This window comes from Apostichopus japonicus, chromosome 8 (genome assembly GCF_037975245.1).
Source record: "Apostichopus japonicus isolate 1M-3 chromosome 8, ASM3797524v1, whole genome shotgun sequence".
Classification (NCBI taxonomy): domain Eukaryota; kingdom Metazoa; phylum Echinodermata; class Holothuroidea; order Aspidochirotida; family Stichopodidae; genus Apostichopus; species Apostichopus japonicus.
The window spans coordinates 29,221,974-29,238,827 of NC_092568.1; the positions used below are offsets into that span (position 1 = coordinate 29,221,974).

Below are 16,854 nucleotides of genomic sequence, written 5' to 3' on the forward strand. Positions count from 1 at the left end.
GAATATCTGTGTATTCTATAACGCATATAGACCCAGTACTCTCTAACGCAGTCTGGTATATACGTGATAAGTTTCAAAAAAGCGGAAAAATAGAAGTACATCTTTAAACATTCACGAAAGCGATTTAAATTTTCTTTCCAAGATGGCAGGCGAAAGAAAAGCCGAAGAGGAGGCCTATGAGGATCTAGGATTCTGGGAAAAGATTATCCAACCAATCGTGGCCGAATTTACGGGCACCTTTATGTTGGCCTATATATCCGCAATGAGCATAACCTCTTCCTTTATTCTCCCGATCAGCTTAGCCCACGGACTGGCCACCAGCGCTCTTTGCATCGCTTTTGTTAACATCAGGTAAATTGCTTAACATCAAATGGTCCCATTCTAATTGCTTAAAATTTACGAACTGTATTTATATATTCCACTTCGCATTATAGATTGTAAATCATATCAACTGTTTACAATATTTCCTGCAGGCACGGAATGGGGTACAGTACTTCCTATCATTTTCAAAAACAGACTCAAATCGCATCTATTTTTGACTGCACTCCCTGAGCACTAGCGCCACTGAGCATTGGTTTTCCTCTGGATATTGGCGCTATATAAATTTGCATTTATTATTATTATTATTATTGCATAGAAAGGCGGCTTGTAATCGGCTAGTAATGTACATAGACTAATCACTTATTTGTAATAACAATTCAAATTTGCAAAGAATAGTACAATGTACTTATGTCGATCGAAGCATAGTCTTTATTTCTATAGTCAGTTTTTGTGAATAGGTCTGTGTTTCTAAAGAGTATATAACGGATATCTTCGAAGTATCAAAGACTACTATGACACGATAATGGAACAACCAACGGGTCGGTCATGTGGTCCTGCAAATGCACGGGTGCAAGGGTATGTTACCCTCCATGCACACCGAATTCTGTTACCCATTGTTCTAAGTCAGGGTTGTCCAACCTACGGCCCGCGGGCCACAGTCCGGCCCGCCACAGGGTTGCGTCCGGCCCGCCAGAGATGCTCTATTGGTGCGAAATTTTAGTGAGCAGATTTATTGATAACAATTCGAAGCTATATAATCAATCATTCGAACCTTCTGGGTCAAAAAACTGCATATACAGGTCAGTTTGTGTGACACTCTCAGCGGGGGGGGGGGGGAGGCGGCTGGACTTTATTCATCTGTTTTATCAGGAAGGAAAATAAATCAGTGCGCGCAGTGCTCACATTTTGTTGCCTTGGGCTGCGGGCAAAAAATCGAAAAATCGAGCGTATGGTTCATGCGGCCCCCTCCTTCATCATAATCATTCCATGTAGCCCTCCTCTGCAAAAGGTTGGACAACCCTGTTCTAAGTCATCCTTGACTCAAAGCCTCCAAACAATTGACTATGTGAGCCAAGACGCTACCAACTACAGAAGTGTTGTAATGACTATTTCATATATGTTAATGTCGCTCTATGAATGCAACCTTAGTAGATTGTATAATTTGTCTGTCTACGTTTAATATATCCCATTGAACACTACCAACTCCAGACATATGGCAATGATTATTGCATATATGTTAATGTCCCTCTAATGAATACAATCTTAGTAGATTGTAACTTGCCCATCTACGTTTGACACATCCCATTTATCAAGTCTTCTAAACTTTCGTACAAAGTTATGTTGTTGTCGATGTAGTAGCAGCGATGCGTCGACAATTTTATAAAGAAAAATTGTAGGCGTAGCCCTTGGGTCGTTGAAGCAAGTTCCCCCTACAACAAATTTGTTCAACTAAAGTTGTCTAACCATCTTTAATTGAAGAGCCTAAAATGTTTAAAGGGTCACTCCTCGAATATTAACATCTACAATATATATTTAATTTTGTGCCTAAAGTTGAAGTCCGCAAATTATTAGGACACAGACACAAAGATCTTCCATGAGAAATGAGCCACGACCCACCATCCCTCAGAATCAATGCCCAGAATACAAGAAAGTTAGCTAATCCCTTTTGGACTTGACGTTAGCAAAACATAAACTCAATCGATCTCCTTTCATAATCCCCGAAAACATAAACTTTCCGACCTCTCCAGGAAAAATCCCGCGACCCACCGAGCTATTTTCGCGACCCACTTTTAAGCTTTTGGACCGTCCCATTAAAGTCGACAACTCCCTGCAGACACAAACCCGTACATACGGATGGGAGAACCTATGTCAGGTATAGGGGAAATAGGGCGGGAGTGGGGGAACCTGTCATTTAGAGGAAGTATATACAACTGTGTAAACATCTTTGTTTTCATAGTGGGGGTCATTTCAACCCCTGTACCACCCTGAGTGTCTGGCTGTCTGGTGGTATGAAGCTATTACCATTCCTCCTCTACTTGCCCGCCCAATTCGGTGGAGCTCTCATCGGTGCCGTCTTTATTCGAGTAAGTATATAAAATAGTGTATATGATATTTAAAATCCATAACATAGGCCTATGCAAGATATGGTGTGTAACGTATATACCACGTGACAAATATTACGTGTAAGCTGTATAATATATGAATCATATTATTTATGACATATTTAAGATATTAGTAAATATGCCACTATTATGAGTCACATTTGTATATTCTACAATGTATGTCATAAACTGTATCACATCATGACATGTAAAATAGTTATCCAGCAAAGTATGTCATGTGCATGCACATGTGATAAATATGATAATTATATATCTCGTGTGCAAATAAGTATGTCCCTTAAGCCCATATAATTATGTTCGACGCTCCTGCGTTTGTATTATGTTGACTCGAAAGCGATTCCACACAGTGATAGCTCACAAAGTGCAATTTTAAAGAAAATTGTATTGAACAATACAGTAGGGTAATATACAGCATTTACATCGAGCACTTTCTCTTGGATTACGTGCATTTTATTGCGTCTTTATATATATATATATATATATATATATATATATATATATATATATATATATATATATATCTATATGCATGTCATCACTGCTACACAATAGTAGAATGCTTTATTGACCGAGGGTGTCCCAGAATTATACCTCCTGATCAAGTTTCATTAAATAATTGCAAAGAGGAAAATGGTTATTTTTCGTGGAATTGAAGAAGACGTTTCTACTATCGATGTTATCATTTGTGTCTAGTATGTTTACATAACTGCTCCAAACTGTTTTGGCATGTTATTGTACTATTTTTCTCTTAGGCCAAATGGAGTGATTTGTCAGTTACATGTATCAATATCACAACATAATCCTTGCTGAGTTTACTTTTTGTTTACTTTACTGCATGAGTTTACTGATTAGAAAAAGCGAATGTGATACCCGCTCCGTCACGGATTCTTATAACGTATGAAGTTAATGCAAGAATCCAACAACCAATATCAACAAGTGAACTGCCGCAGATAGTTCAACGAAAAAATTGTCCCATGGAGCACACATGCGGAAATTACAGTATCCATTCACATTAACTTATATTCTCTCACAGTATGGATGAAGCATGCGATTATTTACAATGAACAGGCACGCTAAATGGATACGTTTGGCCTACACTGCTTTCGATAGGGATGTTCTATAAAAGATGTTCGCTTAATTTTCTTCTAATGTATAAGTAATCTGCTGGATCCCTATAATTGACCAATACTTTGATAATCCATAATGAGGACAAAATCGTGGGATATCTGGGAAATGTGTCCAGCTGTACGGCTTCCACGTGCACTATGTGATATGTAGGTTTCGTGAACATCAATCAACAAAGAATAATGATTACGTGACAGTCGAAGGATCGCGTGATCCGAATTTTTAAAACCCACTCTGTAATATTCCCAAAATATGCTTTAGAAAGTCAAATCTCATGTCCCTCTTTTTCAGACCATAATAAGAAGCATTTTACTGCCATCATAAGAAACCTTTTATTCCCGTTATTGAAACATTTTACTTACTTGAGTTAACCCCTGACAATGTCCAAGAATAATTCGTAACATAATTCGAACCTCCATGAATGTTCGTTAACTATGACTATTTTTGTTTTGCTCGTCAGGCTTCGTTGAAGGACAGCTCGTTTCAAGACATTCACGGAGGAGCGACGGTGTTTCGCGGTAACCGAATGATCAGTCCTTATAATGACTATGAGATGATCAACACATGGGACACGACCCCAGTCCTGGGACTCATCACCAATATAGTGGTATCAATCGTCATCTTTACCGGCTATCTGCAATGTAACATTGACAACAGACGGGCTGAGAAGGTACCGATAGTTTACGGCTTTGGTGTCGCCGCAGCTACACTTGCGACGTACGTTTCATTCAATTTCTTCTGTCTCTCTGATACTATAAATGGGTGGGATTGACTTTATGGTGGGTGGTATGTGGGAGAATGGGAGGGGAAGGGAGGGGAGGGTAGGCTATATATGGGTGCGTTAGAGGTGGCATTGTAGTATTGAGTAGGATGGGTTAGATGAAGAGTAAGATGAGAGTACTTGACATATATACCTTTTCAATTTGATCTCTATAGGTACGTCACTTCCGGTGGTGGATTCAACCCGGTGGTGAGTTTGTGTAATGGCATGTTGGCTGGCTACTTTGATGATCTCTACATCTTTATCGTGGCGCCATTCTGTGGGTGTTTAATATCTGCAGCATTTTTCAGGTTAGTATAAACAAGCACATCTATACAACAGCTGTTTATGTTCACTAATTGCAATTTCCCGCCAAGCAAATAAGCAACAAAAACAGGCTACCAATAAAGCAGACGTGCGTGTATTTACATGTCGGGAGAATCTACTTACTCATGGGGGTGTCGAGAGCCAGTTCGATTACAAAAGTGTCACCGCCCCCCTTCACCCCCGGGACCCACTTCACCCCACCCCTTCATGATAAGTCTTCATTTGTCCTTCAGCATGATATGAAAATGAGAATACATTATTCTTTTCCCCATACCGTGCTCCCCCCTAACTGACCCCGATCCAAGGGCTGTCCTCTCTGATTCCCCTTTCGCTAGATCTGCTTACCGGCAGCTCGTTATAAGCACAACATGCTGTTTTACATATACAAATCATCTTTGGTAATAGTAAGGGTCACATACGATACTGAAAGATAGACTGGTTGTAAACACTTGCTATGAGTTGGGAATTGATGAAGACCAGAGGTCCGCAAAATTGTTGGCCCTACGACCATGGATCTTCCATGAGAAATAGGGTCCAATCCCCAAGACCCCCACCCCTTGGGACAAAAACGGTGCTCAGAATGTATGGAAGCTAGTTCAAACTATAGGGACTAGTTTAAACAATGTTTAAACAATAACCTAATCGATCTCAGTTGGCAAGTTCCGAAAACTGTAGATCAAATCCCCCCTCCCCCCCCCCCCGCCGACATACCGGAAAATTTCGCGACCCAGAGTTTGCAAGTCGACGTTGTAGACAAACATTATTGCTATCTGAAAAGCCGCTACAATTAAATGTGAGTGTAATTGAAAAGAAATGGAAAGCAAAACAAAAAGGCAAAACAGCTTCGTATACCAAGACTGTGACTACATATTATGATTTTTTATCTAAGTAAGGGTATAATCAGAAGATTACACTTTTAATACTTGCTAACCAGACACAAGCTATACCACACGACGAGGCAGTATATCAGACGAAACCAGAAGATTATAAAAAAAAAAAAAAAAGGAATAATTTCCCATTATTTATTTCTTTTACTTCTAAATTTAAAACACAACCTTGAATGAGCGTTTGATTTTCAACTCTGTTTTAATGCTCATATATAAAGTGTCCCCCACCCCCACCCCCAAGCCCCGTCGTAAAACCCGGTACATATCGTACGATCAGCCAAAGCCCGACTTTTGCAATGCAAACATCGGATTACTTTATCTGTCAAAAACTTCTCGGGATAAATATTTTGTTATGAACTGTAGTGTCAATATAATTCCTACAGTTCCTAAAATGTAATCCCCGTATATATTTAGAAGGCGCAATGTGTTCATAATATGCAATCGGAATTTTCCAAGGAAATTTCCCAAGGGGATAGAGAATTGTCAGCTTTTTTGACAAAACCCGTTTTTTTGGATAATAATTGCGATGCTGTATTATGTTCCGCGCCACGATAGATTCATTTAATCTAGGTTTGTAAATCGTATCCCGAGCAAACATACCACTGTCAAAATGATCAACGTCATAAAGTATGTCGCAGCTAAAAGAGTATATGCAATAAACCATTTATAGTCTCAGACGCAACAGCAATAACATTAATAAAAAAAATATTCAAAAAAAAAAAATAGATAAGCCCGTGAGGAAAAAGAACACAAATTCTTTGCACCTTTAATAATACACATAATAATAACGGAAATACAAAACCAGCTATCGTATTTAATAGAGACGCCAGTGGTGAATAATTTGCAAACTAGTTGACAAATTTTATTCCCCCTTTTTTTTTTGGGTTGAGATATCCAGGTTTCATTTTCCCTTCATACATAAGGTTGAATACTTAAGAATTCCTTTGACATGTACAGAGTCTCATAAACTTCAATGTTCAGTGCTTTTTCGTCCCTTGTTTATCACCCCAGCTTCCTCTTCCCCCCCCCTCCCCCTCTATTCGAAAGAAACACAAACTATTTTTACGTCTTTTTGATTCCACTTTACAGGCTCGTACTCGGCGATGACGACAAGAGATTCTTGGGTAAATAGGTCAAAGGTCACGTAATCCACGCCTTCACCAGTGACCTTTTTTATTCTTAGCCGACATCATCTCCTGAAACAGTTCGTTGGAAATAAACTACGATATATGTCGACAACCAATTAACCAAAAAATACAAAATATCTAAAGAAAAAAAAAACAGACTTCCGATTAGAACTATAATGTGTGTAGACTGATAAAAGGTTTTGAACACGCTTATGTTAATCTATGTTAATCCTTTGTTTGTATAAGTCTCTGTAAATCAATTGTATTATCATGATTTTAAATTGATATTTCCTCAAAACCATTATTCAGTACAAAGACCAAGCATGCAGTTTTCTATTTTTTCTTTCTGTTTTCTCATTGAGTAAAGGATATAAAGAAGGCTGGCTAGACATTTGTCGACACCCAATAAAATCTTATACACTTGTTGTTCGGTAACTATCCAGTCCCAATAAACTGAAACGCTTTTGGATAAAAAAAAAAATATTCAAAAATTAAATGTATCAAAATACCAAAGACGCCTTATGGAGGTCGAAACATTTGGCAGCTGGTGACCATTTACATCGTTCTAGCATATTGTGTTATGAATATCATATCACTATAATGACGAAATACAGACTGCGGTAAAATATCAGTCAAGTTTTTTTATTAAACAAATATGGAGAAATCATTTGCATTTTTTTCTTTATTGTATCACAATGAAAGGGTAATGTAATGCACTGTTTATTCAAAACGTGGTATGTTTTGGGGGGCTTGGAACATGACAAACGATACCAATTTAGGTAATATTATTAATCATGTGTATACTTTAAACATGCATTTTTTCACTTTCATTTCTTATTTTTACGGCTTCTACTTTGAACTAGCGACAACTTAAGTGTTAGTCTTTGTTAACTGTCGGTAACTACTATATTAAAGCTATTTAGGTTCTTCTTTTATTCGTTTTATTGCTTGCATACTGCTGCTTACTATAAAAAAAACTGCGTTATATCTAAGTTAGATTAATATGAATTTTAATCACCTATATCTGATTACAATATAACCGTACGTAGTGACATACAGAGTCATTACAAAATTTGTTTTCAGGATGGGTATATACTACTCTTGATGTTAAGGTCAGCATTTGTATGATTGTCATTTAAAAGGCTTGTGGTCGGTTCTGTTGGGTGGTGTAGGTGGGAAACCCGAGTTGAAATCAAAGTCATTCATTTCCACAGTGCATGGAAACTTGTGGAGAGTTGTGGGATTGTGCAGCATCCTGCTATGATTGTGTCAGGCAAGTTAGTCAGATTTAAAGAGATACTGTTCATAAGGGTTGTTTCCATCAACAATCGCACCATCTCTTACGAGCATTAAATTTTCCTCGATGTTTGCTGGAAGTTGATTCTTGTTTCTCTTTCATAACTCCAAAGAGTGAAAGTTCACTCTTTGATTGTGTCCAGGATATCCAGTTGTTAGAGACGTGAATGTTATGTGTATTGATAAGTGATTACACATCAATTTATAGGTCTAAAACGAGTGAGTGCTTCGTTCGTTTTCAGACGACTGAAAAGTCTGAAATAACTCCTCTAAAGAGGAATCATTGTGGACACTCTAGATGAGTGAATTCTCACTCTTTGGAGTTAAGGGTTTTTTTTTGTTACTTTATTTAGAGAAATATCATCTCAGATAAAGAATCACTCATCTCGATTCACGATTATTCACAACAGACACCTACTCAGTGTATGAAATATATATCCTAGAAATTATGTAAACCACAGAGCTTATTAAAAGAGAAATAATCTTATCTTCATGTTACAATAAAATCCTTCCTTAATAATTCATTTTATATCACTGCTTTGTAATAAAAAATATTTAGCAAGAAAAAGAAGCGATGTTATGTACTTTGTGTTCTCATTTCTTTATTGCTTCACTTTTTCATCTCAAACTTAATAACTGAAAATAACCAGAAATCATACATGAAGGTAAGCCATACATGTTAATATTCATGACCTGCACACCAAAATGAAGAGGGATTATCTTTTGACAAATGCAGGAAAATATAAAGGAAGGTACCAGGAATCAGTTATCATGTTGATAAAGGATATTTAGTGACATAGTATCAGCATAGATACATGCATGAATATTCATGAGGTGAAATTTTATGATCTTATATAGCATGTATCTATATAATTACATTGTATTATCCAAGTACATGTATACACATAATTAGACATACAGACATACTTTTTCAGAGATATCTGATTAAGAATTCTATCGTCACTGATTAATATTCATGATATGCACACAAAAAACAACACGGTTGATTGTATGAATGTAGTGTGGCAAACCTAATATGCCAAGGATGAAACCATGGAACATTTGGTTCTTGTCTTGTGTTTAAAAGCCATTTCTTGCAATTTGATGAATATTAATGACATTAACTTGGAGACGTCACGCAAATGTGCTTACTATGTACCAACATCACCATACCAGTATGAACCAAATTTCACGTTTAGCCCCGCCCATTTATTAGTATTCATAGCATGGGAACCAAAACAATCACTCATCACGGGGCATCTACCTACCAAGTATGACATTGATTCAACATGTGGTTGTTGAGATATGTTGTTTACAAGTTGTTTTTGAGGATTTCTCATTAAGCCCCACCCAATCAGGAATGTTAGAGGTAAAACTAGTTGTTGTAAAAGACAGGGAAAACGTACTCTCCAATTTCAAAATCATGATAAAAACAGTTAATTTGAATTATGTATTACAGCTTTGCAATAACTGTAACCAAAACAACCTTTAACTTTCGTCAGTGACGGTTACGCATACAACCTTGTTGCAGTTATGCTTTTTTTCAAAAATGTTCGATTTTATCACTGATTTTCAACCAGATAGTGGATTGTTTATTTACACGTCCTCTTCTTATCCATGTTTAATACATTCTGAGGACAAATAAAGCTGAAGTGAAAGTATTTTAATGGTAGACTAATTCACTCTTGTATAAATATTTCAGCTGCAAAAGTAACTTTGTTTAACAAACCACCCAAATTCAAATCTCTGACATGTGGCAAAGTTACGGCCTAACCTTTGAATGTTACAACACCAGTCAGACGCAATTGTGTTACAACTGTTCAACAATGTGAAATGCAATTCTCTCAGAATTCGGTTAACTGATTGCACTCCTACTACAATGGGCAACCATGGTTTATGTCTGTATTTGAAAAAAGAAAAATAAGAAAAGGAAAACGACATGTAGCAAGTCTTTATGAGAACAGACCTACCTATACTGAGACTAATCGTCTGAATGTATTTCCTTTACTTTCCTTTCATTTATGTTTTTGCTGTTTTCTTCTTATTTTTTTCTCTCTCCTTTTTTTTCTTTCATTCTTTGACAAACGATCTTTCCAATATTATTGATTGCAATTAACCAAGAAGAGAAACAACTATTTACTTCTAACTTCGATATTCAATTCAATTACAAATATAAGACATTGGATCGAGAAAACTTGCATCAGAACATTCTAATGTAATTATTTCGACTGCAATTTGGTGGTACTATGTCAGAGAAATGCCCCGACTTTTAGGGAAACAAGAACATGTCACGCACTGACTAACTTTATTTGTGCGAAATTTGCAAAGACTCTCTCAAGTCAAGATAGTCCATTAAAAAAATGTCTCTTTAACTTCTTAAAAGGCTCAAATATGACTTTTATTTGTGGAGTTATTTTTTTCGTTTTTCTCTAATATAATGATAGCTCACGGTTTCTAAAAGCAAATATGAACATAAAATCACAATTGGTTACCTAAAAGCTTGTCACATTAAGTATTGCCATCACTTTTCTACTTAATTAAGAAGTATTTATAGGCATCTGAAAACATTTCATGTTGCTTTATTTCACCAAGAATGAAGAAAATTAGATATCAACTTGCAATCCGTGGACCAAGAAACTAAAATATCTAAATACATACGTAAATATTTGACTGTGATTTGGTAGTACTGAGTTTGACAAATGTCTCTGACATTTACAAACAAAAACACATCCCACACACAGACCGACTAACATGCTTCTAGATTTGCAAAAACATTCTTAAGTCAAGTTATTTCATTTAAAAACGAAAAAAAAATCTTCTCTCCAAATGATAATTGCTAAAGTAATGATGGATCACGGTTTCATTTTGACGGTTATGAATTTAAATTTGAGCAGGAATACCCTCATTAAAGATGACAATAATAAAAAAATATCAAAAAAAAAAAAAAAAAACTGATTACCTACTAAATGTCAATTTAGTTGTCACCGTATTCTCCTCATCTAATTAAGAAGAGATAATGGATCCCCAGGATAATTTATTTGTTAATTTATCATCCACCAAAACAATGACTGACAGAAGTAGACATTAACTTTAATAGATTACAAACGAAATTATTGATCATAAACTCTAACTCTGTGGAGCACAATTTTTGATTTCGTAATGGAGTAAATATTGACTTATTTTGCTAATTACGAGACGCCAAATGATAGCAAACTCATGGATTTCTCTCACACATCTAAATAAATATTGTCAAAATATCAGGGTATAATTTAGTGCTTAAATATATTTTTTTTGGAGCAATTCTTCATGGATTATAAAATTATGTCAATCATAAAAAAAATTAAAAATAGCAAAGTTTTGGTTGACATAAACTGCTAGACATATTTGCACTTGTGTAGCAAGTAATGATAACTAGTATTGGTCCCAAAGTTTGGCATGCTAAAAAAAATGGCTTAAAAAAGCTTTCAAGAATTACTCCCCTGGAGGGTCTGACCACCCAAACGATGCCCTCATATTAATGAGCGATTAATTAGATAATTAACTGTGTCAGTGAGAACAAACTCTTCGAGGGTGAAGGAAAATGCTTGTTGAAATTTGAGAATGAGTGACCACTTTTTCCACTTTCTAGCATATTTCCTGGCCAAACTGATGATCTTTACTCTATTTTGCATTACTATGTCATTATACGATACCAGGTATTATTCCAGGTACCGTGACTTGGTTGCAATCAAAACCCAACGCAAAACACAGCTTTAAGTAGTGTCACCAAATGAATGGAATTCAGATCTGGATGATTTGGCCCACTTTCCCAGACCACTGAACTCATTGATATATCCTGGCAAATATATTTCTCTGTCCAGAGCACGATTTACGGGTCCGCACCATCATCTGGTAAATCTTTAATCTCTTCTCCATCGATTGGTTTTGGCCAATCCAGATTTACTGCCTGAAAAAAAAAAAAAAAAAAAAAAAAAAAAGGAATTATTGCAAAGCCATATCATATTTTTGCAATTGAAAGGTTAAAGTATTTTAAATAGATATCATACAAGGATAATAAACTTAATATCCACTGCTGTTACTTCTGGGTTTCATCGCTGCTTCCGTTTCTGAGATATAAAATACTGAAATGTTTTAATTCAGTTTGGGGACAAGGGAATGACACAGCAATCTGCGATATCACATTGTAGTGAGTAGCAACATATCGAAATTTACTTTTCTGACTTTCTCATATTTAATGAGTGTGTCTAATGGTTCTTAATACGTGACTGGATTGTACCTAATCATACCACATCCAATTAACGACAGTAGAAAAATAGTCAATCCTTTTGACAGCAATCGTCAATCTTGTCTTGTAGAAATGGCCAAGAATGACTTTCAATTAAACAAGGGTAAAACCAAAGACAAAGTTTACACTAATAGAAGATTTTAGAAATTAGAAAAAAGACAATAGTTAAATAAACTAAGTGAGACATGAAAACAAAAAGAAAAAGTTGCTTTCTTATCCAGAGATATTTCATAAACAAAACTGCAAAATGGATACAAATATAATGATCCGTTTAAATATTTACTTTATTTGGCGCTAACTGACAGAAGAAAAATAGCCAGCACAAATATTGTCCTCGTGCGAAGGAGAATATTTTACCGCGATAGTCAAGATAAAACCGATAGAAACTGGATACATAAAATTAGATTAATAATCTTACAGAATTTCATTCCTTTCATCCTGGAAAGTCCAATAAATTTGACGGTTTTTATATTTCTCTCTTATTTTAGTCATCGGATGAAATTGAAATCCTGAACGAAAGCCAATTTTACCGCCGGTTCTTACCCTCGAGAAACATCTATTTATGTCTAATATGCCTCAGAAGTAAATGCAAACACTGACAATAGAATACAAAGAAGCTAGCTGTCCATTTATCCTTTGCCGCCTGAGGTAGTATAGCAGCAGATTTAATAATAAAGACTTTTAATGCTACCCAAGGGAAAGAGAAAAAGAAGAAGTCTATAATGGTGTTTTGTCTGGCTTTATTCAGTGAAAATGTAGTAAAATAACCACAAAAAGGAGCAATCTGATGGCAGGTAATAGGAGAAAGGCATTTTCCAATATCATATTTCATAAAAGCTTTGATTCGGCCCTTTTTATCCGGAGGTTTTCAACCTTCTGAGATAACTGGTTACAACCTTGCTTCACAGAAAACTCTGCATGGTTTTCAATTTACGAAAGTAACAATTTATTTTTATTTTAATAAGAAAAACTGTGATTTCTTTTTTCATTTAAAATTCAAATCCATCCACCATGACTTATTGTCTGTTGTGGTCTGTGAAAATAGCTCAGACTACTACGAGATCAAACAAGCAAGCCGACGTGGTTAGTGATTCCTTTATACCAGGTTTCATATGAAAATATTAAATGTAAAATTTGTGGCCAATATTTTCAAGGTATTATTGACTTCATGTCATCAGGAAGGCTTTTGGACTTGATGTATGCTTACTAATCATCTTCATCAACGTTTTCGTTTGCAGATATCCTGTTAACAATGTTTTTGTACTTTGACTTGTTGACCTCGAATAACCTTTGACCTTGCAGTGTTTGTAATCAGTAAAGCAAATCTAAATGCCATGTATGAAGTTTACTGTTAGCAATATCAACTAATCCTGTTAACAAGGATTTTATACTTTCACCTTTGTTGATGTCAAATGACCTTTGACCTGGACTGTACACACCATGTATTAAATTCATCTAAGCTTAGCTTTTAGGATTTTGGACATTGATGCCTGTTGTCCTCAAATGACCTTTGACCTCTATGAAAATAATCCGGTTCTTGCATTCATAGAGGTGGATCCACACCAAGCAATATTTTTGGGGTGTTTACATTTTGACCTATGTTGACCTAGCATGACCTTAAAAAAATTTCTTTAACTAATTAAGATGGAACTACATACTAAGTATGAAGCTACTCATAGGTTTACCTAGGGAGCTATGGCAGTGACAATGCTTTTGTTCTTTGATCTCTGATGACTTCCTTCGACCTTTGACCTCTATGTAAAACAATAGGCTTCTTGCAGCCACTAAGATGGATCCACATTCCAAGCACAAAGTTAATCCATTATGCTGTTTGCAAGTTACCATGCTTACAAGCCAAAGTGCCACGTACATAAACATACACCTCACCAACACATAGATTTCTTTTTGCGTCCGGCACGGAATCAACATGGAAAAGCACCTTCTGGAATTTATGTATTCCATTGTGAATTATTATTATTATTTTTTTTCTTTTGCAAGGGTGACTTGAGGCAAGACTTAATGTAAGTGCCAAGTCTCATACTGTACAGTTCTGAAGCAATCAATGCTTTTAAAATAAACACAGTAATTCAGTTAGCTCCATGAGTCAAATTAAAGAGGGCATACATAGCAGGGTTGTTGATTTTTTTGATTTTTTTAAAAAAATCAAAAAAATCGGATTTTTTTTATTTAAATCAGATTTTTTTGATTTAAATCGGATTTTTTTGATTTTTTTAAAACCACATTTCAGTTGGACCCCATTGTTGCCTACATTATCACATATATGCACCCATATCCACCCAGATCATTATATCCCCACATTGGGGATATTATGGTGTTGATCACTTTCAATTTGACCACATGTGACCCACTGCAGTGGCCATTTAATTCATCCAATTTGAACAAAACAAATGAGAGCAACGTATGGTGGTACCAAAAGTTGGTGGTGATCTCATATAGTTCCTGATATTCTCCCATTTGGCTTTTAAACACACTGTGATTGCTATGATGTGGGGATATACGTTGGCGGTTTAACGCCAGCTGATGTCTAGTTTTAATATATAAGCCTTATAGGCCTATAATATATTCAGAATACTTTGCAGGCTAATTAAACCTGGGCCCTGGGCCTCAATCAATTTCTTTGCCAAACTATGTAAAAACTAAAATACTCGCTACATTTCTCTAAATGTTTTATGTAACCCTAGTTCTGACCGTGATGCACTTGTGTGCGTGATATGATTCCTTTAAATAACAATTTCCAACTCGATAAATATCTTGGTAAACACTGAAACTCAAAATTTAAAAAAGTAGTATGCTGTTTATTTAGATCTGATGCATCATGTCTTTTACTGTTTTAGGCCCTAATTGACTTGGACAGTTGGACTACAACAGTTCTGAATTCTGAAGTTAGCAAAATAGATGTTTTTAATGTTTCTATTATTTATTCGTTTCCAACTTCCCATTGATGTTTTCACTGTAGGCTATAGACGGAATAAAACTGAAAAATGACCGAAAAATCTGGTATGTATCTGTCATTACTCCATACCTAGGAATACATCGACCCAGAAGGTCACTTAGGCTTTTGGAATGACTTTGGTCGCATGATCGTATATGGACAGTACCAGCCTCTCTTTTAGAACATTGCTCACAGACTACTATAATCTAATTTAGTTGCTCCAGGGATTGCCTTTTTCACCTTAATCCAATGGACTCAACATTAAGCCTCATTCACCTCCCGGAGTCCTGGTCCTCGATTCCTCGAAGAATGAAAGGAATGGTCACCTCCTGTCTATCACCACTGAGTTGTGCCGCAACAAAACCAACCATGCAATACATCACTCAATATATCATATGCATGCATACAACTTTCATGGCATCAAAATATAGCAAACTACATTCCTGATTTTGTAGGGTTTAGCTACAAATTCCAGCGTAATGAGTATGGAAATTTAGTGTGTGAACGAACTACAGTGTACAGTATGTCTGGTTCAAGTAATCTAGGCCTAGTAATTCTGGTACCACAGAGACTGGAAATAATGAGGGGGGTAGCCTGAATGTCTTACAATAAATTATTGTGTGTACTCTAATATAGAATTGGTGATTTGCAATGATTTCAAGCAACTATTCACATAAAAAATGGAAAAGTAGTAAAAGTGATTTAAATCAGTGATTTTTTTTAAAAAAATCATCTGATTTAAATCGCGATTTAAATCAGTGATTTTAATCAAGGTGATTTAAATCAAACAACCCTGATACATAGAGATGAACATATCCAGCAAGAACAGTGTTCTACCCTCTAAAGTTCTTACTCAATCTATGGGAGAGAAGAACCAGGCAATTGTTACCGTATTTACAAGAAATTCCTCTTTTTCCTTGTATTTTTGTCTTGCAGATAAGACCTTTACAATGAAGTTGAAATGCCGATGTTGTTTGATTTTATAAACCAAAAAATTCAGAAAGTTGTCAAATTTGGGATCAAAGTTTTTAAACTCAGAAGGGCACTTTTAAGCAGACTGCTGCACAGAACTTCAAAGTGCTAGTCCCCCCCCCCCCCCCCAGCTCCACAGCGTGACGAATGTATGTCAGTGACGTCAACACGGGATGCAACAACAGATTTCTACCTATCTATGTTATTTTTTTGGTTATTTCCTAACTTTTTTTACTAATTTCTTTTTTACTTCTCTTGGGGATTTAACTTATAAATTGTGGATATAATATTTACAAGGATATGTTGAACCTTCTTAGTAACTGTAGTAGCTACTGCTGTTGCCTTATCTTTGACTTAGAATTCAAAATGATACCTACGGATGAAATTATGCAGAAATAGGCTGTATTATATCATTAGTGATACAGCAAATTATCTTAATTTATTCATTTTAATTAGAAATAAGTATCACCCTTAGGAAAGAGTGATATCCTATCCTTGATTTGCCGAAACAACTTTTTAATTTCTCATTATACATTATACACACTATATCACTTTGAACAGAGATCGACTATACTAACAAAATAATCTTTAAAGGCAAAATTTATTTTATCGAAAGATATTCATGTCACATTCTCGTGTTACTTTTGTACTATAAAGACAGATCAGATAAAAACTCAT

At 35.7% G+C, this 16,854-nt stretch overlaps 2 protein-coding genes across 2 annotated transcripts in view; one reads left to right on the forward strand and one right to left on the reverse strand.

Moving 5' to 3' along the window:
- LOC139971475 (aquaporin-8-like) lies at positions 1 to 8,546 on the forward strand. The gene is made up of 5 exons (XM_071977984.1): positions 1 to 351; positions 2,279 to 2,405; positions 4,030 to 4,286; positions 4,506 to 4,640; positions 6,633 to 8,546. Exons 1-5 carry the CDS (start codon positions 143 to 145, stop codon positions 6,673 to 6,675), a joined length of 771 nt encoding a protein of 256 aa, XP_071834085.1. The 5' UTR covers positions 1 to 142; the 3' UTR covers positions 6,676 to 8,546.
- Positions 7,417 to 16,854, reverse strand: part of LOC139970558 (tRNA pseudouridine synthase Pus10-like) — a 22,018-nt gene continuing 12,580 nt past the window's right edge. The window contains exon 15 of the mRNA XM_071976343.1: positions 7,417 to 11,912. Within this exon, the coding sequence (XP_071832444.1) occupies positions 11,835 to 11,912 (78 nt within the window). The 3' untranslated portion in view covers positions 7,417 to 11,834. The remainder of the gene's footprint in view (positions 11,913 to 16,854) is intronic.